This window comes from Hippoglossus hippoglossus, chromosome 1 (genome assembly GCF_009819705.1).
Source record: "Hippoglossus hippoglossus isolate fHipHip1 chromosome 1, fHipHip1.pri, whole genome shotgun sequence".
Lineage (NCBI taxonomy): Eukaryota > Metazoa > Chordata > Actinopteri > Pleuronectiformes > Pleuronectidae > Hippoglossus > Hippoglossus hippoglossus.
This window is the reverse complement of record NC_047151.1, coordinates 28,272,236-28,294,659: the sequence shown is the minus strand read 5'-3', so window position 1 is coordinate 28,294,659 and position 22,424 is coordinate 28,272,236. Positions and strand designations below refer to the sequence as shown.

Below are 22,424 nucleotides of genomic sequence, written 5' to 3'. Positions count from 1 at the left end.
ACTGTGGAGTACTGCTACTTCAGGTAGACGCAGCCCACGTAGGTGATGACAACCCTAAATTCTTTAGTCCCTAAATTACAATGTGAAACCAAAACTAACAGATCAAATGAAATAAACACATGAAGCTTGGTTCAGACTATTTAAATAAAAACTGTAAATACAAAATAAATAACGACTTAACACGTCCATTTGTTGTTTTTCAGTGTATCATTTAATGTACTCTCACAAGTTGGTGAACAGGTACAACTTTGTCGCTCACGGTACTAAATCACACATCCATTGATAGTATAAATAGCCAACCTAATAATAATAGTACACATTTTTCAAATACATAAAATCATCAAGTATCCAAGTCTTAAGTTACGGACATCAAATAAAAAGGCGTACAAAATATCGCAGACGTTGGAAGTCCAGTTTGAAGCGGAAAAAAACAAAAATAAACTGAAAAATAAGAGAAAAATCACATTTTGGACATGGCAGTTAATTAGTAAACAGATGGTTTGATAGAGAAAAGAAAAAAGACGAAGTTCCTAGACTTTCAGTTGACAAATATTGCAACAATTAAGCATTTTTATATTAAAAAATAGTCGCTGAAAGGGCATAAGTGTGTGTAAGACTTCCTGCACAAGACAAAGGCAACTATTTCTTTTTTTTTTTTTTGTTCCGAGTAGAAAAATGAAACCATTTCCAAATGCCAGCGGGAGACGAATCTGCCTCGATTGCCTTTGTTCCACTTTGATTGTAAGGCATTTATGGATGAACCATCTGATTTCAAGGAAGGCATACCTCTGTCTAGTCAGCCTGGAAAACAGAATCCTAAAACTGAAGTGGAGGGAGGGGGCGGACATAACTGCTCACAGGAAATGAATTCATCTTCTTATCTTCTAGCACAATCTCAGGCGACGTAAACGCACCGGCCAATCAAAATCTTTGAGTTGCGTTTGCAGAAGAAACAATTAATCCAACATTTTACAATGATACACGACTCAGCGCTGCCCTTGCTTTGTTTTTTTTTTTGTTTTAATGGGCATAAGAATAGGAAACACCCGGTTCACACAACTCTGGATTTGTCTTTTTCTGACACTAGTTTGGAGCCTGAAGGGGGGCGGGGGGGGGACAGTTTAACTACCGCACATGGTTTTCCAAATAAAACGACTTCAACACAATGACTAAGGAAACAAGCCGGCCAGGGAAGAAGCTAGCAAGGTCGAACTGAGCTCTTCCGCAGGGTGGTGGTGGGCGGTGTGGGCGTGGCTCGGGGGTTTGGCTCTACTGGATGCAGCAGTTATTGCGATGGCCGTTGGAATCTTTGAAGCGCAGGCGCATCTTTGGACGATATTTCTCCAGATAGAACAGCTGCTTGCTGTTGAACGCTCCTCGACGCTTCCTGGAAGAAAGAGACGGTTTTTAAAATCAGCAGGACCAACAACGATATCGTGTCTGAGGCTGGTTGATTTCTTTCGGAATGTGATAGAAGCCTGAAGGAATCAGGAAAGTTCGTCCGGACTAAACTACAGCCCTGTAGTTTGTTAAAAGTTAATGCAGTGCGGACGCCAGGAGAATGTTAAGCAGAGTTAATGTGTAGTACTGTGTGTGTTGCCTTTACATCCACAGGAACAGAGACTCAAAGTGTTGAGTTACATCTTAAAAAGAAGGAAATCCTCAGTTATTTCCATCTATACGCACAACTCTAGGTGCAGCATGAGAGCGAGGCTGCACACAGCGAAACGTAAAAGGTTAAAGGTCAAAGTACGAACAGGTTTATTATCTGGTGAGAACACCGACAAATCTCCCATCAGGCGATGACTCATCGGACTTTAAAAGCACTTCCTCCACCTGAGTCACTCTCCTTGTAGCTGATTTCCCATCTATTTACAGATGTGACTCATCGCTGCTCGTTTCATGTGATAAAATCATCCTGTTTGTGGGAAGTGCAGGTTATGTCACACAAAATATTTTGGTCTAGTGGACAGTTATTATATTGTAGCTCTAGTGGTGGATGATCAGTAATTAGACTGTGCTGCAGCTCACGTAACTGTAAAACATGCCACTCGTACATATCCTGATCAAACATTGGATTTTATCATTAAAGGGATTCTCACCTGAAATATCAACATATACATATTTGCCTCAATAATCCAGTGTCCATTGAGAACACCGGAGAGATGCTCCATCGGCTTTTCATTCCAAACAACCGTCATCTTAACAAAACCTCAAACTGTTTATTATCACGTGAACTTACTGTCGAATGAACTGGACAGCATCTTCATATTTCATCCCACATTCAATCAAGGCGAGTGCGACCAGAACCGGAGCTCTGCAGAGGAGACGAGCACAAAAGTACACCGGTCAACGGGAAATACTAAAAACAGCTGATATAGAAAGAAAAGAGAAACTTTGGAAACGATTCTGAAGATGTTATCAAACAGTTATGACAAAGAAATGAGTGTGTTGACACTTTGGCTTCTTGATTTCCAAACTCTAATTTGACCTGATATAATTAAACGATAATCACCCACTTTCGTATTTTATCTAATGATCATTATTTCATAAATAAAAAAAATTAATGACATTTGTGAAATTATAAGGCTTTCGGCTTTTTAGCTTTATCTGTTTAACCCTCAGGAAACAGAGGTCGGATGCGTAGCCTCTAACTTCCTGTATAAATCAATCATGAATAAAAAACCATAAAACTTATTCAAGTCAAGACTTCTGTCTTCTACTTCATCATGTTGTGATGACGTCGTTACGTTTGGTTCAGAAGCTGAAACCTGAAGATCTTCCAGGTTTTTCAGTGAAATAAAGACTTTAAACAATCCCCTGTTTGTTCCTGTCGCAGAAAACGAGCCAGTGCGAGTTTTATTTGTCACATTCCCACGAGCACAGCTCACGTGCGAACCCGTTTACTGAGCCGAGAACCCAGAACTCACCTCCCCAGTCCTGCCACACAGTGGACAGCGACGCAGCAGCCTGGCTCCTCCCGGAACTTCAGCTTCAGCAGGTTCAGCCAATCGTCCACGATCTGGTTGGAGGGAGGAGCTCCGTCATCGAACGGCCAATCCTGGAGCAGGAGAGGAGGGGAAAAGGGAAATAACGTCATTGGCCCAGTTTCTTGGAAACCAAAACAAAAGAAGTGCGAGGGCCGAGCCGGCAGGGGAGAGAACATGTTGTTGTAGCGGGGGGGGGGGGGGGGGGGGGGGGGAAGAGGCCTTTTCCTTTCTTCTGTTTCAGAGTCTTTGTTTGACATTTTAAAAAGGTTTGACTTTATGAACATTAACTTTAAATTCATTTCTACGCTCTAAATTAAAACAGGTAGAGCATCAGTTTAAAAAAAAAAGCATGGCCGCTCAACAAAGGTCGAAATCAACACAAGTCAAATTAATTCAAGAACTGATGGACAGAAAATACATTTTGATAAGAGATGAAGCAAAAAACGTATGAATATGAATTCAATATTATTATTATTATTATTATTATTATATAAACTGTTGCCTGGACAGAACGAGACTCTGGGGAAGTTGTGGTCTTTTTTGCCGTTTTCTCACTTTTTAGAGACTGAACTGTTACGATAGAAAATAATCTGCAGAACAATCGATGATCAAAATAATGGTTAATTAGCTGCAGCTTCACATTTAACACAATAATTTAAATCAGGTTTACTCACTAATCCATTGTCAAGCAGAGGAAGGTTGGTTTTGATTACTACAGGGAGCAATGTGATGATCTTAAGGGTTTAAATCAGTTAAATATGATAAATGTACATCTGTAAGATCTGTAAATAAACTCTGTTCCATGTCAGCTTATTGTTCTTTTTAAAGATATTGAGCCTCACAGTCTCTGAACTACATCTAAGCACCAAGAGAAAAGGTTCAGGCTGTGAGTCACGACTGCACTTTGTCTGTTATGTGTTTTATTGATGCAAGTTTTTACATAACGCTGTAAGAAAACATCTTAACTGACCACATGTTCAGGGGGGGGGGAAACCCACAGCTCAAAGGGACGAACATTAATCCAACAAGAGTCACGAGGTTCGTCGGTTATTTAAGTTTGAACTCACCAGCACCTGGATTCCCTCTTTCACCACCAGGGTGGCGTCATAGGTGGCCTCACAAACTCTCACGACAGTGGTGACTCCATATTTCTTCAGCTCCTGCAAAAATACATCAGACGGCTGGTGAGAGACAATAAGCAGATAGACACACATGTACACTATTAAAAATATTAAATGTGCTTTTTGTAGTTTTATCTTCTTCCGAAACACGTTTTCAAAGTGCTTATGTTACGTTATCTCCACTCAAATCATTTCCCCAGCCTGGTATCTTTGTCCTCATGCTTCCTCAAAGTGAACAGACACTTCTATCTGAGCAAATGTATTAATTTGAACCAATGAAACCGCAGCTCACCTCGATGAACTTGTTCAGGGTGGCGTTGGTGGGATTGTGGGTGATGAGGAACCTCATGTTTTTGTACGTGATCTCCACAGGGGCAGGTCTGTTCATGCGAGCCATCGTGACAACGGTAAAGAAAAACAAAAAAATGACCAAACCCAAACGTCTTCCACGGAGTGAAAACACCGACGTAAACACTTAGTTGAATTCGGACGGGAATGTCAAAAAAACGCAAAATGTCCAACGAGCTTCCAGAAACAAAAAAAAATTACCTCTGGTCGTCTTCGAGGTTGGCAAGGCTGGAGAAAAAAGAAAACGAACAAAGGCTGCGACGGGTAAATTTGGGGAGTTGGCGGCCGAAAGGGGTGGACAATCAGAAAAGTAACTCAAAACCCTCTTCTTTGGGATAGAACTAAAGAAAAGGAAGAAAAATAAAAAAACAAGGCTGGTTCCACCTTGATTCTGGCCGACGAGGGCAGTGTGCAGCGGGTGGAGTTACCCCATCCAGGCCGAGTTGTCGCTGGTTCTGGGAGGCGTCCCGGTCCTGCCAACGTTCCGGGGGTCCCTCCTGTGGCTCAAGTGCTTCGGATCGATTGGCGAGTTTGGCTGTTCACTCGTCTGCATAGGCAGCGTGCTGAGCCTGGCAGTAGTCCCCACTGCCCTTCAGAAACTCCATAAATGTGTGACCCAGAACACCACGGAACTGCTGCAGGACACAGGACAAGACAGAGGACGCAGCTCGTTAACAAACAGGATGAAAGAACTCAGGAGGATCACGGACGACTTCTAGGAAACTAAAAAAAAGTCACCTTGAAACACGACAGAGCAGCGGCGTGTTAGTTCGAGTTTCATCACACGAGATTTCCTTTTTAAAATTCAACTGAAAACGTCACATTACACTTTCTCAAAAATCTGGAACCAGTAAAATTCTGATGCTTCTGTTAAAGAGTCAAGCGATCAACTATCAGAACGGTGATTAATTGACTTTTCTGTGCAGCTTGAATTCGTGTTTCGATCAGGTGAGCGAACAAAGAGTTCAAATGTAAGTGATGTCGGTTTGGGAATTTGAGCATTTGTAGGATTTCCTCTATTTTCACAGTATTGTTAATAATGTTGGATGTTTTCTCAATGTTTCTCCAACACGGTTTAAGAGATTTGTCATACCTTTGAATTTTTGACATTTTAAGAAACAAAATGATCAAATGAAAACGACAGATTCAACTTCAATCTCGTCTTGCTGATGATGTTTTAATGTTATTTTTGGGAACAGGATTAAAAGACTCAGTGTCGTCACATATGTTGTGTAACCTCAGTTCAGTCCCACACCGATACCGGTCCTGAAGTCAAACACGACAAGAGATTCTTTCTAAAGCTCATTTTATATCCACTCAGAGGAACAACAGCAGGTTGTGTAGTAAAGTTCGCGGCAGCTCGTGCTAACAAACACACAATCCTGCCAGAAACACGCCGTGAGGAAGTAATAACACTGGTAGTGACAAAAACAATAAAGTCTGTGGGTGGATTTGGTATTAACATCAACTTCCTTTTACACTGGAAAAACAGGCAGGTTGAATTTCTGTGTTCTTTCACGAGAGATTAATAAAAACCAGTATCAGTCGCAGCTAGCACGCTGCTGAGCAAGGCACTGCCCACCACAGGCGCTTGAGGGTTTCATTCTCACACTGACCTTAAACCCAAGTGCTATTATTTTAATCGTTTGTTTGGACTTCTTTGATTCCTGATTATTTGACATTAAAAAATTGTAATTGTTTTAATCTTCTGGTCTTATAAAGCACTTTGCAAAGTTGTTTTTGAGAAATGCTACATACACAAAGTTTATAATAAGGATCGTGACCTCTGCCAAAGAGGTGTGTTTTAATTTAAAGTGTCTATCGTTTAGCTGGATCGCACAAAGAATTACTGAACGGTGAAGAATCTGATACGAGTCGGGAAAAGAAGTGGATCTGGATCGGAGGGCGGATGCTGGATTCCCCCCACACTTTCTTTGTCATTGTTTTTCTTCGATGAAATATACAATAATTAATTAGGGAACTGATTTCTGAGAGGGTAAATAAATGGGTGCAGCTGTAGTGGTGCAGGTCGGAGGTTTACACTCGACAGACGGCCATGACTCCACGATCCATCAATGACAAGAACATGTCTGCAACATCCTGTAAGTGGGAAAACCCTTTCACCACCTCCCAGGGACAACGTCATGGGTCTGGAGGAAACACAACATGCAGCTCCAGGGGGCTGGTATCCACGAGGCCCTATGGTGCAGGTCCAAATGAGATCCAGATCCTGTCAGGTCTCTGGCAGAGGTGTGAACTCTCTGAGGGCCTGCGTGTTGGACAAACTGCAGCTCTGTGGAACATCTAATGGCTGCTGAGCACAAAAGAACCTGCAGGTCCCATCTGTGTAAACTGAGCTCAGGCCCTTCATCTGGTCTGTAGCAGACCCTCATCATCATCACAGAGTTTAAAACGTCCTGGATGTTTTCACAGCCCGCGGCAGGGACACCTCTCTGCAGACGTTCACCTCCGAATTACCCGGAGCCGCTCCGGACGGTGATCCGGTGGGTTCCGGCTGAAACTCTGCATTTCGGTAGAAACGTGTTAAAACCGAGGACAGGGGAGATGGTTTAAAAAGGGCAGACGTGTAGGAGACACGGAGGGGACATGTGTAGGAGACACGGAGGACACATGACGGAGGACACAGGCTCTCCACGGATGCTCGGTGCTCAGCCTCCTTTGTGTGAGACGCTGGCCGCCATCATCCGCTCCGGCCCTGCAGGCAGCGGCCGCAGCTCCGGGGCTGCACCGGCTCTCCGCCTCCTCCAGGCCGCGCACACGACGCCTCGTTGCGGGCGGAGGACAGCTCGACCGTGTGCACAGCCACCGAGGGGAGCCGTCCGTCGCCATTTTCCAGTTATTTCACGTTGCGACACGTTACGATGTTTCCACCGGGCGTGAGAGCCGCGGCTGCCCGGCAGCTGCGCATCTGACAGCGGCTTCCTCCGGCTCCTCGCCCCGGGAACAGCCCGGAGCTTTTACCCGCAGCGGAACCACCGGGACAAACCGGGTTAGCCCGCTTCTCTTACCACCGAGAGGCTACATGTTACGCGTTAGAGCCGTGCGGATTTCCACCCGGGTTAGTCCCGAGCAGGCCGTGATTCCCCCCCCCCACACGGCCCGGAGGCCAGCTGGGGACGAGCCGCTCCGGAGCGAGCTGCGCCGCGGAGGAGCGAGCACAAGATGGACGCCGCGGGAGACAACAGGAGACGGGACTTACTGGGGTGTGTTTACTCATTGAAGATTGTAGCTCAATCATTCAGCCGCTCCCCAGAAACCGGTAGAATTAACGGACGCTTCTCCACCGCACGGTCCGGTGATGATTCCCCGAGCGGAGCCGAAGTCTCCCGGTGATCTCCGGATTTCTCCCCGACACCGACTTCCGCTTTTCAAAATAAAACACCGCCCCCTCCGCAGCCTCTTGTTTCTCTGGACTTTAAAACGAGTTCATATTTAATCATCTGATTTAATTCAAATGGACAGTGTGCACGAATTAATGTGAGAACAATGGTTCATGGAAATGTACCGGAGTTAGTCTCTTAGACTCAGTTTCAGTCCCAGGCAGGTTGACAAAGAAACAAACAACACACAATAAACCTACAGATACATATTTAAATCCACGATATGCTTTATGACATCTGTTTTAAAAGGTGCTATATAAATAGAGGTATCAGTGGTTAGGTGGAAGGAGAGGGAACCGTGGCAGAACAACAGAAGAGGAAGAGGATAAAGAAGATGCACCTGGACGTTGGTGACCACTCATCAATAAACTAAACAAAGAAGAAGATCATTTTCTCAGTTTAATAAACCTTCAAAATGCTGGTTTATCAAACCATCGCAACTCACAACCCAGCAGCCTCAACCCAGCATGTTTTAGTGTCGATAACAATTTATGTATTTGGTTTTATTTCAGACCCGTGAAGGCTGTAAAGTTTTAGTTGTGTATAAACATAGAACCTCAGTGGAGGCTGCATAATGAAACTGATAAACAAGAAGAAGAGGAAGTTGATGAAAGGAAGAAAAATCATTGATTGTCATTGATTTAAAAAATGTGATTCTTCTCCCTCACACAAAACCTCCTGCAGAGACACGACTGAAACGTTTCCTCCGTGTCAGTACTTCAGTTATGAGGCAGGAGGTGAAGACACTTCTTAGTGTGAACTTCCCACGCAGACATTTTTACCTACAGGTGAATTCTTTTGGTCCAAACAGGTTCAGGTTAAAGGTCAAACACAAAAACGACTATCACCAGCCGGCAAAGCTGGAATGACAAGTTTTTTACCACAACAACAACAACATGTTGAAATCTGTAACTCTTCTCGTCTTGACGCCTCCTTGGACTTATTTACATATGCTACTAAAATATATTTATGTCTGTCAGATGGTTTTTTTACTCTTATTCTCAGCTCACAACAATTAAACTATGATATATTATATTATATTCTGTCCACGTAATGTACTTTTGTTCACATCCACTTCACACCTGAAGTATTATTTTGAAGAGAAACCCTGAGATCATCTGGTTCCTCCTTCTTTAAAGTGTCTCCAGCTTGACGCAGCAGTGGGAACCCCACCCTGAAAATGTGAGGTCCAGACCAGAGACTGAATATAAAGAGGGTCAGACATCTTTGAGGCCCCCCCCCCCCCCCCCCCCCTGAGAACACGTGGACAGAACACTCCAGAAAACATGCTGGGGCCAATACAGAGTCAATATAAGATGTGTGTGTGTGTGGGGAGTTGTGTGTTACTCATCCGTGTGCATTGTCACATTTGTAAACCTGTAGAAGAATCTGCAAATGCGTGCTGAGATTTTCAAATACAGGAATTTGCAAATGTGAATTTGGAATCTAAATGTGTTATAAGATTGTAAAGTTCAGACAAATCTGTGAATGTGATGATGAATCTTTGATTTGTTCCTAGATGTTCGAGGCTGACAGAGTTGGAAACGCATCATCAACTCAGACAGGCGTCGCTGTGAGCTGCTGCTGTTACACTTTGTGTTATCAGCTGTTTTACACAGGATTTCTGCTGCTCTTCAGTCGTGGCACATCTGAACATGTGTGTTGGGGTTTTGTTCGTATCCATCACTGAGAAACTGCTTTATGAATAAAATAACTAAAAGGCCCTTTCGTCTTATTGTACAAATTAATCACATTGATCAAAAAAATCATACAAAATCTAATATTATAATCTCTGTGGTAGATTTTCCGACAGATGACTCACATCTAAATCCACCACAGAGATTTGAGACTGGTCTTTGTGTATTGTCTCACAATATATAAGATATATATGTGAATAAATGATGAATATTTGTTCATAGCTCTCGATGGTGGCAGCTGACAAAACCCTCTATCATTACAACTGGCATTTCTGCTCCTTCCTCTTTGTCAGACATTTTCTTTTGTATAAAAACTTTAAAACAGTGATTCACCTCTTTTGGGCGATACAAACAAACATTTACAGATGTTTTGAATATTATTTGGCTTTACAAGGAGTTTTTCTCAATGTGTAAAACACAAGGATTTCATGTTTATGATCTTCTCTGTTGAACAGTTCAACCACTTTCCTTCTGTGAACAAGCTGCAGAGCATCTGGGCCTGAATCTGTTCATTACCATGTTGTTAAAGAAACACTCACGACTGTTTATCAATGACTTGCAGGTTTGCAGGTGTAAAGGTCACACAGTGTGAGAGAATGAGCTCACCTTAAATAGGCCATATCAATCCTTTATTACCAATCTCTAAAGTATAATAAATTAATTAAATTACCACCACATTTATGATTTAATTACAAGTGAGAGTTAATTATTATCCCACCATTTAGCAGCTGTTCAGGAGCTTTCGATTGTTTCTTCTTCAGCACATTGACTTTGCTCTGTTGTTATGATTCTTTGTAGATTTGAATTTACATTTTAATCGTACTTTAAGGACGTGTTGCCTCCGTTGGCTGATGAACATATGAGATGGTAGAACAACAGCTGATAAACTCACCGTGTGGGCTGGAGTTTCTTTTACTGACCAACACTTTATAACCTAATATAACTTGTAGGGAAGTGGTAGCTGTATATATTTATGATTTATAGATGAAATTATTGTATTAAGTGAAGAAAACACATTTAAATAGGTTCGTGTTCTCGGGTGATTCTCAGCAGCGGTTTCATGCATCAGCAGCAGCAGCAGCCATTGTCTGCTCCTGGTAGTTTGTGTTTTTTTTTTTATCTCTCTAGAATAAATACTTTTGCTCGGTATCTTTCTGGAAGCACAAACAGAGCTGCTGAGCTCTGCACTCTCACTTTGCAGGAGCACAAAAGCGACTCTGAATTGTCCGGCAGCCAATGAGCCGGCAGCTCAGCGGCTCAGTGTCCACCAGCGGCCGGCGGGTGCCAGTTTCCAGCCAGACTCCCGTGGGTGCTGGGGGCGAGAAAGAATTTTCTAATCCGTCACCATTGTACCAATTGTCTATAAAAATTAATGTGCCAGAGAAGCTCTGTCCTCACATGAGGGCCCTCAAATCTCCAAATCACTGTTCATGAAAGAGTTCAAACAAAGAAATGAATGACTCTGAGGATTTCAAGGTAACAATTCAAAATCTAACTTTTTGATTTTTATTTTATTTCAGCAACAAACTTTGGCTTTTAACAAACATCTTTTCCAGTGGCTCTTTGATTTTATTCTTTAATGTTTTTGAAGTTTAATTTTGAATCAGTATTTTTACAGATTTGATCTCGTCTCTTAACATTCATGTGACGGACACATGTTTTCCAGGAGGGCGAGAGTAGAAGCACAGACCAGATAGACGGCACAGGGATGAGCAGCAGGAAGGGAGTGAGGGTGACTGGGAGACATGTGCCTCCTGTGGATTGGAGCAGCAGAGGAGGAGGTCCATCCATCATCCACTCTCCTGCCAGCACCCCCATACCTCCAGACACCCCCACCCTCATCTCAATTGGCCCCCTGCCTCTCAGGCCCCCAGAGCGGGTCGCTGAGCGCAGAATGCATGAAGCCTCAGCTGGGGACGACTGGCCCGGGGTGGCATCGTCTCAACCCAGGGTGTCCTACAGTGAAATGGGTGTCCCCAGGCAGACCATGGAGGAGCTGAAGACCATCCTGAGGGACAGTCCTCTGCTGAGCATCCGGGTGAGAGACGATGGGAAGCCGGGGAGTCCCTATACGTACCTCCACGGAAGCAGGAGCGCTAGAGACGGTGGTGGACGCCCCGACGGACGGCAGGAAGATGGAAACCCCCACAGGGTGTTGAGCACCTTCAAACCCCAGTCTGATGCTTCCAGAAGGGGGCCCAGGGCCAGAGAGAGCACATCTATTCAGCTGCCTTCCAGCATGGATTCATCCAGCTCGTTCAGGTCAGATGGGAACACAAATAGGCAGCCGGGCGTCAGTGCACACTCACATGCAAGAGGTGGCTCCTGGGAAGAGACTGGAGCTTCTCATTCAGGTCGGTGAAGCTTTGTTTATACGACGAGTTATTTCCTCCCAAATCCAGAAATTATTTCTCTTACAAAGAAAAAATGTAGCAGATAAAACATCTCAGATCAAAGACTGTTAAAAGTCTGTTCTCGAGTTTGTTTAAAATCCTAAATTTGTCTCATTCTCCTGTTTTTACTGAGCTGTCGATTTCTTTTACCATTTTTTTGTGTTTTCTTTATTTTTACCTGGACTTTTCTAATTATGAATTTGCCGTAAAGCCGGCTGTGTAATGGACTTTTGCCTTCTTCAAAACTGAGAGGAGAAGGATCTTTTCATCCTAAACAAACTCATTATTTCTACATTTAGTATAAATTGCAATTTATCGCCTATTTCCAAGTTGTTTTTCACCTCGAGCACAGCTGCATGTTTCTGTGCTTCAATTTACTTTTACTTGTGGAAAACATAACATCCAATAACCTAATGATGGCCGATCTGTTTATTGGCTGAGACGACTTATTAAACAAATTCTGTCTAATCGGTATTGACTTGTTCAAACAGAGCTGATCTCAGATTTGACTAAAGTCGTCTTGACACCACTGGAGAAAACATGGATTTGTGGATTTCTTTCTCAGGCTTAGTACTTGAATCGATGTTTTTGCAGATATTTCAAACTGTTTTCTACAGATAACGGGAACGAGACGGTCGAGTTCTCTGGTAACCAGAGGTTCATTGCAGACATGGAGCAGATCAAGCAGCAGATCGCCCGAGAGAACATCAACTTTGTCCGATTCGAGGCCACCGATCTCCACGGGGTGTCCAGGTCCAAGACAGTGCCTGTTCGCTTCTTCCACGTATGGAAACCGACCCACCTACCTACTCACTTACCTACCTACCGACCAACCGACCCACCTGCCTACTCACTTACCTACCTACCGACCAACCGACTGACCAACCGACCCACCTACCTACTCACTTACCTACCTACCGACCAACCGACCCACCTGCCTACTCACTTACCTACCTACCGACCAACCACCTGACCAACCAACCCACCTACCTACTCACTTACCTACCTACCGACCAACCGACTGACCAACCGACCCACCTACCTACTCACTTACCTACCTACTCACTTACCTACCACCCTACCTATGGTCTTTAAGCGAGGCTAAACATCTCCCAGCAGTTCCTCTGTATTTGACACAAACACGAGATGGATATTGATCTTCTCATTAATCAAAATAAATAAATGTATTTTCCAAACATGTCAGCATTCTCCTTTAATGTACACGTTGTATCCGCAGGAGAAAGCCGTGTATGGGGTTCCAATGCCGAGGAGTTACTTGGAGCTAACCCTGAGCCCTAAGAGCAATGAAGTGGACAACGCCAACACTGCCAACTTCAGCAGTGATGTCCTTCTGATCCCTGACCTTTCGACCTTCAGGGTCCTACCCTGGGCCGAGCAGACAGCCCGGGTCATCTGTGACCCCTGCACAGTGACAGGAAGCCCCCTTCGCACTTCACCTCGCCTCATCGCCAAGCAGCTCCTCGCCCAGCTCCAGACTCTGGGATTCTCGCTGCACTCCTCCTTCACCTACGAATGTTGCGTCCTGGGAGCACCTGACCGGATCGGACCAAAGACGCTCCTGTTCCCGGCTACCACCCTGCTGAGCAACCACGACCTGCCTTTCTTCCAGCAGCTGGTGGACAGCATGTACTGCATGGGTGCAGACATAGACAGCATCGCCTCTGCCAGCGGGCCCGGCCAGATGGAGATCAATCTCAGGCCAGAATTTGGTATTGCGGCAGCAGATACCGCCTTCACCTTCCGCACCGGCATCAAAGAAATGGCTCGTAAACACTGCTACATCGCCAGCTTCTTCACAGATGACGGCCTGTACAATGCTGGGGTGCTCTCTCACAGCTTGTGGGATGCTAATGGCCGGCGTAGCCTCTTCCACAGCGGGGAGAAGGCAGGCGAGCTGTCTGAGATTGGCAGAAAGTGGTTGGCCGGGCTGCTCACCCACTCTGCCGCCCTGAGCTGCCTGATGTCGCCTGGCCTCGGCTGCCGCAACCACATTGCCAAGACAATCAAAGACCCAAAACGGATGCTGTACGCCACCTGTGGCAGCAACGATAACAGCAGCTCCTTCAACATCAAATGTCACGGCGGTAGAGAGACGCACATCGACAACAAGCTGGGCTCAGCCATGGCCAACCCTTACGTCGTGCTGGCCGCCACAGTGGCTGCAGGACTGGACGGCATCAGGCGGAACCTGAACATCGAGAGTGGTCTGAACAGAGCCCCTTGTCAGCAGAAGGAATTTTCCATCCCTGTGAAGCTGGACGAGGCTCTGGAGGCGCTGGGGGAAGATCACGTGATCCGCAGCACACTCGGAGAGCCGTTTGTTCAGTATTTCATCGCCATGAAAAAGTTTGAGATTGAGACCCAAGAACTGGATGATGAGAGGAACAAGTGTCTGGAGTATTTTATTTAAAAAAAGCTTCTTTATTTGAAACACAGTTCCTCCTTCCACACAAATAAAAGCATGAGAAACTACAGCTTGAATATAAAAGTTGTTTATTTTATATATTATGTTGATATACAATCATTATCACTAGATCCTAGATATTTTTCAGAGTCATTTCAAAATAAAGGTAAATATACCCTAAATGCGCAAAGTGTTGGTGTGCAGTTTCTCTGTGTGTGTGTGTGTGTGTGTGTGTGTGTGTGTGTGTGTGTGCGTGTGCAAACTGGTGTTTACATAAAAGTTAATAAGTAAAACATTCAACCAATATAATAAAAATACGAAGCTCTGAGTAAGTCGCCTACGGCAGGAAATAAAACTGTAATATCCTGTGACTCTGAAGTTAGGAAGTCCTTTCTCCATTTCAAGTCGGTTCAACACTTTTGTTTTCTGATGTGAAATGAACGTAAACAGTCAAGTGAAGTTCTACAGATGATAAAGTGTGTGTGAGAAACACGGAGTCTTTAAGATCTGAGCTTTTTCCACCTTGTACTTTATCTTTGAACACATGTAAATCAAGATACTGTTGCATTTGATGTTGGAATCCAAACGTTGACAGTTGTTTTACAACACAAACATCAGTATAAACAGTAGTTTCACACTTTTCATATCAGAAAATATTCAGTTAAACTTAAGTTCCAGTTATTGGATGTGCTGGAGCTACATTTCTGTTGTTTTTGAGTCTTGTAGGATTTTCTTGCAAGAAAAATACAGAATATCACCAGATTTGTACTTGAACTAAACATTTTTAAATAACAGACACAATTAATATAGAGCATTGTTAATATTTCTTTACAATCTAGAAGCGCTACTGTCGTATTCATCCTGTTTTAAAGGAGACATCTGATGTTTTTCCAGTGTTTCTATCCTTTTTTTTTTGGGAATGTAAAAGTTCTCCAAAGTTAAAAAGGTGTTTTCTGTACATTAGAGGAAACCTCTTACAGTCATAACACTAATCAAAAGGATCAACCTGAATATGTCTCCTTTAACATTATAAGTAAATAACTTAACTGGTGTTTTCACATCGACCCCACTTCCAATGTAACATCGACACACAGACACTTTGTACCAGATACCAAATAGATCACATCCTTCGTTTTGTGAATAACATCTTGTGTTTTAACCTCGGTGATAAATACTTTCCCTCGTAGGCTCTGAGCCACATTATGAAACACATCAGAGATTCATATCCAGTCTGTTTGTCGGGGGCAAAACCAAATCCACAAACGATCCCGCACAGATGTTGCCTTCCTTCCTGAGCCCTGCGGCCTTCACTCCTCCTGCAGCTCTACTTATTCTTGCCTATGAGATTTCCCACTCGCTGCATGAATTTTCCCAGTTTGTTTTCAGAGCTGCTTTGTGTCTGATACATTGGATAACCCGAGTCATGCCTTCCATAACTGGGACTCGTCCCTCTGTCTTTGTCTGAGGGATACATGCTCGTCGTCCTGCTTTCAGTGCTGAGCAAATACTCGTATCGGCTGTAGGCTTTCTCTCTCCTGGTCTCAAAGACGGTCGCCCCCTCGTCGCTCAGGGTGCTCCTGGAGCCTCGGTCCTGCTCCGCTGCAGGGTTCGTCTTTCTTTTGCTCGAACGTTGAGGAGATAACCTTGCGAATGCAGATTTACTCTTTTCGGTGTCTGTTGGACTACCAGTGTGCTGCGACCTGGAGACACTGGGCGACTGACCTTTCTTTGTTATTTGCCCACCAGAGGACCCCTGCGAATGGTCCGCCCTGAGGGGTTGGCTCGATCCGGAGGGATTCTGCGACCTCACTGAGGCCTTCCTCTGGAGAGACTTCTCCTCTTTTTTGGAGGCTTTCTTTTCGTCAGATGAAAGCAACGCTTGCACTTTCATTCTCACGGAATTCTTCCTCTGCAGCGTCGGTTCCTCTCGTCGTTTTTCCGTGTGACTACTCTTACCCTCCACTGCAGGCTGAGATCCCGTAGATGTGTTCAATATCTTTGGAATGTTTTCTACTGATTTCTTTCTTTCTTTCGCAGCATTAGAACTGTTGGCTACTTTACCAATGGAACCACGACTTCCTCTGGCTTCATCCCGACATTGTGGCTCTTCAGGTGAGCTTGATTTCACAGAGTTCTCTTCTGGAACAACTGTTTCATCTTTGAGATTTTCCTCATTTCCGTGGTCGAGCACAACTTTGTCCGAAGTGTTGATACGAGAAGTGTCTTTTTCTTCAGGGATCTCAATCAAGGACTCCATGGCTCTTAAATGCTGGATGCTGCTGGACTGCAAATGAGAGAGTTTGAGCGAAGGATCGTTCAGTTTCATGTCTAATTCAGCAGCTGATACCGTTCTGGTAAGAGGCTCACGCCAGTCATACGTCTGCAGTCTCTCTGTTTTGTCGCCTTCCTTACTCGGGTCATTGATTTTCTGGTTGGTTGATTCCACGTCACCACCGTTTTGTGCATGTGGCTCTAATTCGGCCACACTCTGCATCTTGTCCAGATTTCTCAATGAAGACCCAAACTTCGGTCTTTCTAGACTGGGATACATCGACCTCAAGCTTTCTTGGCTCTGCCTCAAATTAGCATATTCCTGCAAACTGAGCCTCTTCAGCCTCATTTCTTCCATCCTGGACTTAATGTCCCTCGAGCGGTTGTGAATCACCTGTGACTGTAGCTCGTTCAAGCCCGTGTGGCTGCTATACGGGGATATCATGGGAGAGATCGCATCATACGATGCATCGAGAGGCAAATCGCTCTCGTTAAAGTACGAGTCGATCTTCCACCTGTGCAGGGAAGTTTCCGAGTTGAACGGTATCAGATTCTGATCTGCACCGTAACGAGTGTGATGCCGAAGCTGCTGCTGAGACAACCTGTTTGTTGGCATCAGGTTCGATCCCGTCCTCTCAGGTGTTCCAAGGTCCCTGGTCCCCATCCTCAGCCGAGTCACGGAGTGTAACTTCTGCAGTTCTCCACCATAACTGTGTCCCCGCACCAGATTCCCCATGTCAGGACAGTGGGACTGATGGAGCCTGTCCTGCATGCTCAGGCCCCTGGTTAGCAGGGGGGGGTTATTAAACCTATCATCCGGAGCGCTTCTCATGCCGGGCATCAGTCTGGGGTTCATGTGAAGTTGGTGGAGGGACAGTTGGCTGGAGTTTGGGCTCGTCAAGGCCACAGAGTCTCTCAGGTACGGGACAGATAGTCTCTCCCTGGACAGGACGGGAGGAACCGTGGAGCGAGCGTACAGTCGGCGGAACTCCTCGTCGTAGGAGCAGACCAGCTGACCGGTTACCACCAGGACCATACTGAGGTTGATCTTCTCATAGGACCACGTGAAGCTGAAAGACAAAAGTAGAGGCACAGTCAACAGAAACGTAGACAGACGGAGGAATGGCCTGTATCCTGGTCACATTACGAGGGAAGACCAGCACTGACTTACCTGTAAGTTCCGTATAAAACTGTTCTGCAGTCCACCAGAATAAACTTCTGCTCCAAAACTCCATGAAACTTGACCCCCGACTGACACTGGTACTGCTGCCCCTGAACTGTCCGAACCCGAATGTTCTGAGGCACAAACAAAGAAAGAAGTTAGTTTTAACCGAGCAGAACTTTGAACATGTGCTTTTTCAAATCAGAAAATATATGTTCAAGACTTGAAACTAGAGATTGAGACACAAACTCCTTCAGAAAATGTTCTAAGGACTTCTTCTTTCAACCAGTGGAGTCGCCCTCTCCTGGTCTTTCAAGAGAATACAGGTTTCAGGCACTCTCCCATTGGCTATAATTTGCAGAACCAGAGTTTACGTCCATTTTTAGAAATAGTCGATGATAATGACTGAATTCAAAGAACCGACTCTAAGAACCGCAAAACCATCCAGCTTCAGTTTGCCTCTGCACTCCAGGAAATGTGTAATGACCGTTACAGCCTCACGTGGCCGCCAGTGAGGAGCTTGTTCATTTAACTCTTAAATGTCCAGTTTTATCCTTTTTTGTCACTTTAATTGTTTTTTAATGTTGCATCATCATCATCATCATCATCATCATCATATTATAAACTGTCCGTGTTTAACTCCGGCTCTTTAATGAGACAAATAACCAGGTGTCCTTGTTTTTGTGGCTGCAGCATTTAGACAAAGATTCTCGAGGGTTTAAACATTTCCACACACACACACACACACACACACACACACACACACACACACACACACACACACACACACACACACACACACACACACACACACACACACACACACACACACACACACACACACACACACACGCACACACACACCTTCCTTCTCTCAACAAGATCAAACCTGCTGTTTAACGTGATGTGGCTACCGGCTATGTTTCATTTGCAGACAGACCACGAAGCCGTCGCCGGGCTCGTTCTGTCGACTTGTTGTTTGACTGTTCAAATGTCGTCCTGATGCAGTTCAACAGGAAAATCCAGCCGCGCTAACAGATCTGTCCCACGGCTGCTGCAGCCGTCTCACATGCTAATGACAGGCAGGCGTGCAGAAGACATGTTTCCACGAGGGTGTGGAGCAAATGTCAGACTTAATCCACTAAATGCTCCAGTCAATAGAAGAAAGGTCAACGCAGAGGCGACGCTTCACCTGGAAACATTCATGGAATAATAATCTGCAAACTCACGACGTAGATCTGTCTTTGAACAAACTTCCAGAAGAACTTCAAAACACTATCGTGTCCTTTATTCTAAAACATAAGATTGCAAGATGTGTTTTTGATATTTTTATGACTTTCTCAAGAAATGCAGAGATAAATAAATGGAGCGACTCGAGCTGCGCTGCGCCAATCATGTGACACACATCATGTGACATGCCTCACTCTCCACAACCATCTATAATACACACCCACCTCATCAGGTGGTCTATTTCAGCAGAGAGACATTTCCCATCATCCCCTTTGCTCCCACTGCTGCTGCAGTATTGCTACCAGTTGCTTCAGCCTCTCCACCCCCCCCCCCCCCCCCCCCCCAGCATCCACCTGTAGGCTCCAACGGGGGGTAACAAGTATTTGCTCATCACTCCCATCATTCCTGTGTAATCATGTGTGTGTGTGTGTGTGTGTGGGGGGGGGGGCTAGACACTAAACCTGTTCTAACGCTGCAATAAGTGTTTGAACGTGAGTTGTCCGACTGAACTGTTGTTGTTGAGTCTCCTTCAGTTCACGTGCAGCCTGTGTCCTCCGCACGTTGTCCCCCTGTACGTTCCCTCATCGTCCCACAGCCTCACACATTCATAACAATCAACCCCTCGTTGCTCTGGACTGTCACGGAGACGTGTCCGTCTCACCTTGAGGTCCTGGATGTTGACGCCCACCCTGTGCGACATGGTCAGGAAGCTCCTGAACTGAGAATCATCCAGGAGGATGTAGACCACCACCCCCCTCAGCGTGGCACTGACGATCTCTTTGAAGATGTCCACATCGGTGAAGACGTCCATCGATATGGCAACAACCTGGAGACACATTGGACACGTGGACACACTTTTACACACAGAACAATGTTTCTCAATCCTCAGGTGATCTTTAAACTACTGGAAGGATTTCCACGGGACCTGTTGGAAGGACATGGTCTGGATCTGGATCAGGATCCGGGGGCAGATCATTGTGAGACAGGAGGTGTTTCAACATTTCGTTGATTCGTTGCAGACGAGACAAAGAGTTTCTTGTCACTTTGTTTCCAGGTCTTTTATTAGTCTAATTGTCACTATGAGCCAAAACCAGGATTTAACATTGAAACATCCACATGAACACACACGTTCCAGCAACGTTCCACAGCTGAAGCTGCAGCTTGTAACTTCGACTCTGGACACACACACACACACAAACACACACACACACACACACACACACACACACACACACACACACACACTGTGATGTATGAATTATTATCTGCAGCTCTGGTGAGTCGTGTGGAGCCGAACATCGAACAGAGTCAAGCTGAGACACGACGGCTGATTCACGTTAACGTGTCTGAAAAGGAACTGTGGCCTTTCTGCACAAATCTCACATTGTGGAAAATTAACTGCTGAGCTGCGTGTGTGTAGGTGTGTGTGTGTGTGTGTGTGTGTGTGTGTGTGTGTGTGTTTGTGTGGAGAAGAAGACATTTGCGTAAATGTTGTTAAATCTCATGCTGTGACAGGATCTTGAAAAAGGACTGAAGACTAATCACTGGCCTCAGGTGATCAGTTTCTTTTCTTCACTAAATGAATGTTGCACGGTTTCATCTCACATGGAAAACTTCCTGAAACAGTTCGTTGTTACAGAGACTTTTTACTTTTAACACTTTTTTCATGAATAAATTAAAAACTACCAACAACCTGCGAAATAATCACAAGATCGTTAAACAAAACTTTTTTAAAGATTTAGTTTCTGTGAATTAGAAACAGCAGGATGTGAACTTCCTTCAGGGTTTATACCGTATATATCATGAATCATATTTTTATATATTATATCTCTTCTTGTTATATTTCCTTGTGTTTATATTACATGTTCACTTATTTATAACTTTTACTGACATTAAACTTCCCTCTTATCTTGTCTCAAGTTATTCTCTGCAGGAGAAGTTTTCTGTTTTAGTTTTTTTTGTCTCTGCTCGCCTGTTTCCGAAGAGACGAACCAACGAGAGGAAAACTGTGAATGAATTTCACAATAAAATCAAACTGGTCTTTGGTCTGAATCTGTTTAGTTGAATTAACGGCAGCTGAACGTCGGGAGATTAAAACAAACAAAGTTTCCTCAACAACGACTGAATGAAACAATAGAAACTGTGTCGTCAGGTGTGTGTTTGTGTGTGAACTCGTTGTCATCACCTTTTTGGGACCTTTCCCTGTGTGTGTGTGTGTGTGTGTGTGTGTGTGTGTGTGTGTGTTACAGTGCAGCCAAGCCCACTGTTCAATGTTCACTGCAGAGAAATATGTGGTGATATTTATTTTCCTCTGAGTAAAAGAAACGCCTCTCATTGTCTTTGTGCTGCTTTGTGTGTGTGTGTGTGTGTGTGTGTGTGTGTGTGTGTGTGTGTGTGTGTGTGTGCAGCAATAAAAGACGAGGAAGAATCCCTCCACATTAACACACACCTGACAGAGTCTGGTTTCACCCTCAGTGAGTGTGTGTGTCTGTGTGTGTGTGTGTGTGTGTGTGTGTGTGTGTGTGTGTGTGTGTTAGGTATCTGACAGCTCACCTGCCTCGCCTCCTGAATCTGTTTGCGGACCACCTCCTTGATGGTGGGCGTGTTCTCTCTGGGCGGGTGGAACAGCAGACTGATGCTGGTGTCCGCCCTCTCCTGCGTGCCCTCGGGCCAGCCCAGGTCCAGGTCCGGCACCTCCTCGTCCGACTCCGTGGGGAAGTAGGTGGAGGGGTTGACCTCGTCCGGGCCCGGCCTGGTGACCTCCGCCTCGTCCTCCACGACCGGCACCGCTGCATTTTCAAGGATGAAGAAGATCTCCTCCTGGGACAGGAAGTGGCTGATCTGCTCGGCCCGCAGGAAGTCCTCGTAGGCCTCTTTCCCGCCGCAGAGCAGGGCATAGATGGCCAGGCGGTAGGTTTCCTTGTAGTGTGGCTGAATGTAAAGCGGCGCCTCTTCGTCCTTCAGCGACGACAGGCCGGACAGGCTGGCCTCCATGTGTGCCGGGTCGCCTCTGAGCATCTGAACCGTCGGTGTGAAAAGCTGCGAGACTCTTATCGGTGCAGTTCACACCTGAAAGCTTCTCTGGACGACAGATACTGAGAGTCTCGCAGAGAGGGAAAACAGCTAAATGTGAAAACCTGTCCGTCGAGTGTGTGAATCACCTCCAGTAGATAAACAGAGTGAAGCATGTGGTGACTCCTGTAACCAATTATCCTTCAGCGTCACCGTAAATTAACTAAACAAGCATTCGCAGAAGACAACGAAGAAACACAACTTACTTCATGATTGGAAAAGGTAACGCTGCTGTTGTCCAGGGAGAGGAAGCCGCTCTCCTCGGTGTGTGTCGCTCCTGCAGCCGCTCTGAGGTGTGGATTTGAACTCACGGT

At 45.1% G+C, this 22,424-nt stretch overlaps 3 protein-coding genes across 6 annotated transcripts; 1 reads left to right on the top strand and 2 right to left on the bottom strand.

Annotated features, from left to right (window-relative positions):
- Positions 1-190: 190 nt before the first annotated feature.
- Positions 191-7,842, bottom strand: ptp4a1 (protein tyrosine phosphatase 4A1). Of its 3 annotated transcripts, none has more exons than XM_034601238.1 (7): positions 7,680-7,842; positions 4,572-5,094; positions 4,404-4,515; positions 4,058-4,171; positions 2,931-3,061; positions 2,243-2,317; positions 191-1,387 (listed from the first exon to the last, which is right to left on the bottom strand). In XM_034601238.1, exons 3-7 carry the CDS (start codon positions 4,506-4,508, stop codon positions 1,270-1,272), a joined length of 543 nt encoding a protein of 180 aa, XP_034457129.1. In that variant the 5' UTR covers positions 4,509-4,515; positions 4,572-5,094; positions 7,680-7,842; the 3' UTR covers positions 191-1,269. The 3 variants fall into 3 exon arrangements, with proteins under 3 accessions (XP_034457129.1, XP_034457142.1, XP_034457134.1); XM_034601251.1 differs by having other exon boundaries at positions 4,058-4,150; XM_034601243.1 differs by having other exon boundaries at positions 4,572-5,091; positions 7,680-7,841.
- A 3,057-nt stretch (positions 7,843-10,899) lies between these two features.
- Positions 10,900-14,588, top strand: lgsn (lengsin, lens protein with glutamine synthetase domain). Its single transcript, XM_034601121.1, has 4 exons — positions 10,900-11,033; positions 11,224-11,911; positions 12,568-12,734; positions 13,188-14,588. The coding sequence occupies exons 1-4, from the start codon at positions 11,010-11,012 to the stop codon at positions 14,379-14,381; spliced, it is 2,073 nt and encodes a 690-aa protein (XP_034457012.1). The 5' UTR covers positions 10,900-11,009; the 3' UTR covers positions 14,382-14,588.
- A 935-nt stretch (positions 14,589-15,523) lies between these two features.
- LOC117771082 (protein FAM83B-like) lies at positions 15,524-22,414 on the bottom strand. 2 transcript variants are annotated; one of them, XM_034601099.1, is made up of 5 exons: positions 22,317-22,414; positions 21,592-22,133; positions 19,700-19,864; positions 17,818-17,942; positions 15,524-17,716 (listed from the first exon to the last, which is right to left on the bottom strand). In XM_034601099.1, the coding sequence occupies exons 2-5, from the start codon at positions 22,054-22,056 to the stop codon at positions 15,700-15,702; spliced, it is 2,772 nt and encodes a 923-aa protein (XP_034456990.1). In that variant the 5' UTR covers positions 22,057-22,133; positions 22,317-22,414; the 3' UTR covers positions 15,524-15,699. The 2 variants fall into 2 exon arrangements, with proteins under 2 accessions (XP_034456990.1, XP_034456999.1); XM_034601108.1 differs by lacking the exon at positions 22,317-22,414 and having other exon boundaries at positions 21,592-22,228.
- Between the last annotated feature and the right edge of the window lie 10 nt (positions 22,415-22,424).

What these genes read in the sequence shown, in the direction of transcription:
- lgsn (XM_034601121.1), top strand. Translation starts at nt 11,010, where the DNA reads ATGAATGACTCTGAGGATTTCAAG. An exon ending in ATGACTCTGAGGATTTCAAG is followed by an intron (nt 11,034 to 11,223) that starts GTAACAATTCAA and finishes CATGTTTTCCAG; the next exon opens with GAGGGCGAGAGTAGAAGCAC. An exon ending in GACTGGAGCTTCTCATTCAG is followed by an intron (nt 11,912 to 12,567) that starts GTCGGTGAAGCT and finishes TGTTTTCTACAG; the next exon opens with ATAACGGGAACGAGACGGTC.
- ptp4a1 (XM_034601238.1), bottom strand. Translation starts at nt 4,508, where the DNA reads ATGGCTCGCATGAACAGACCTGCCCCTGTGGAGATCACGTACAAAAAC. An exon ending in CCCTGAACAAGTTCATCGAG is followed by an intron (nt 4,172 to 4,403) that starts GTGAGCTGCGGT and finishes GTCTCTCACCAG; the next exon opens with CCGTCTGATGTATTTTTGCA. An exon ending in GCTGTCCAGTTCATTCGACA is followed by an intron (nt 1,388 to 2,242) that starts GTAAGTTCACGT and finishes TCTTTCTTCCAG; the next exon opens with GAAGCGTCGAGGAGCGTTCA.
- LOC117771082 (XM_034601099.1), bottom strand. Translation starts at nt 22,056, where the DNA reads ATGCTCAGAGGCGACCCGGCACACATGGAGGCCAGCCTGTCCGGCCTG. An exon ending in AGATTCAGGAGGCGAGGCAG is followed by an intron (nt 19,865 to 21,591) that starts GTGAGCTGTCAG and finishes ATGTGTCTCCAG; the next exon opens with GTTGTTGCCATATCGATGGA. An exon ending in GTTTTATACGGAACTTACAG is followed by an intron (nt 17,717 to 17,817) that starts GTAAGTCAGTGC and finishes TTTGTCTTTCAG; the next exon opens with CTTCACGTGGTCCTATGAGA.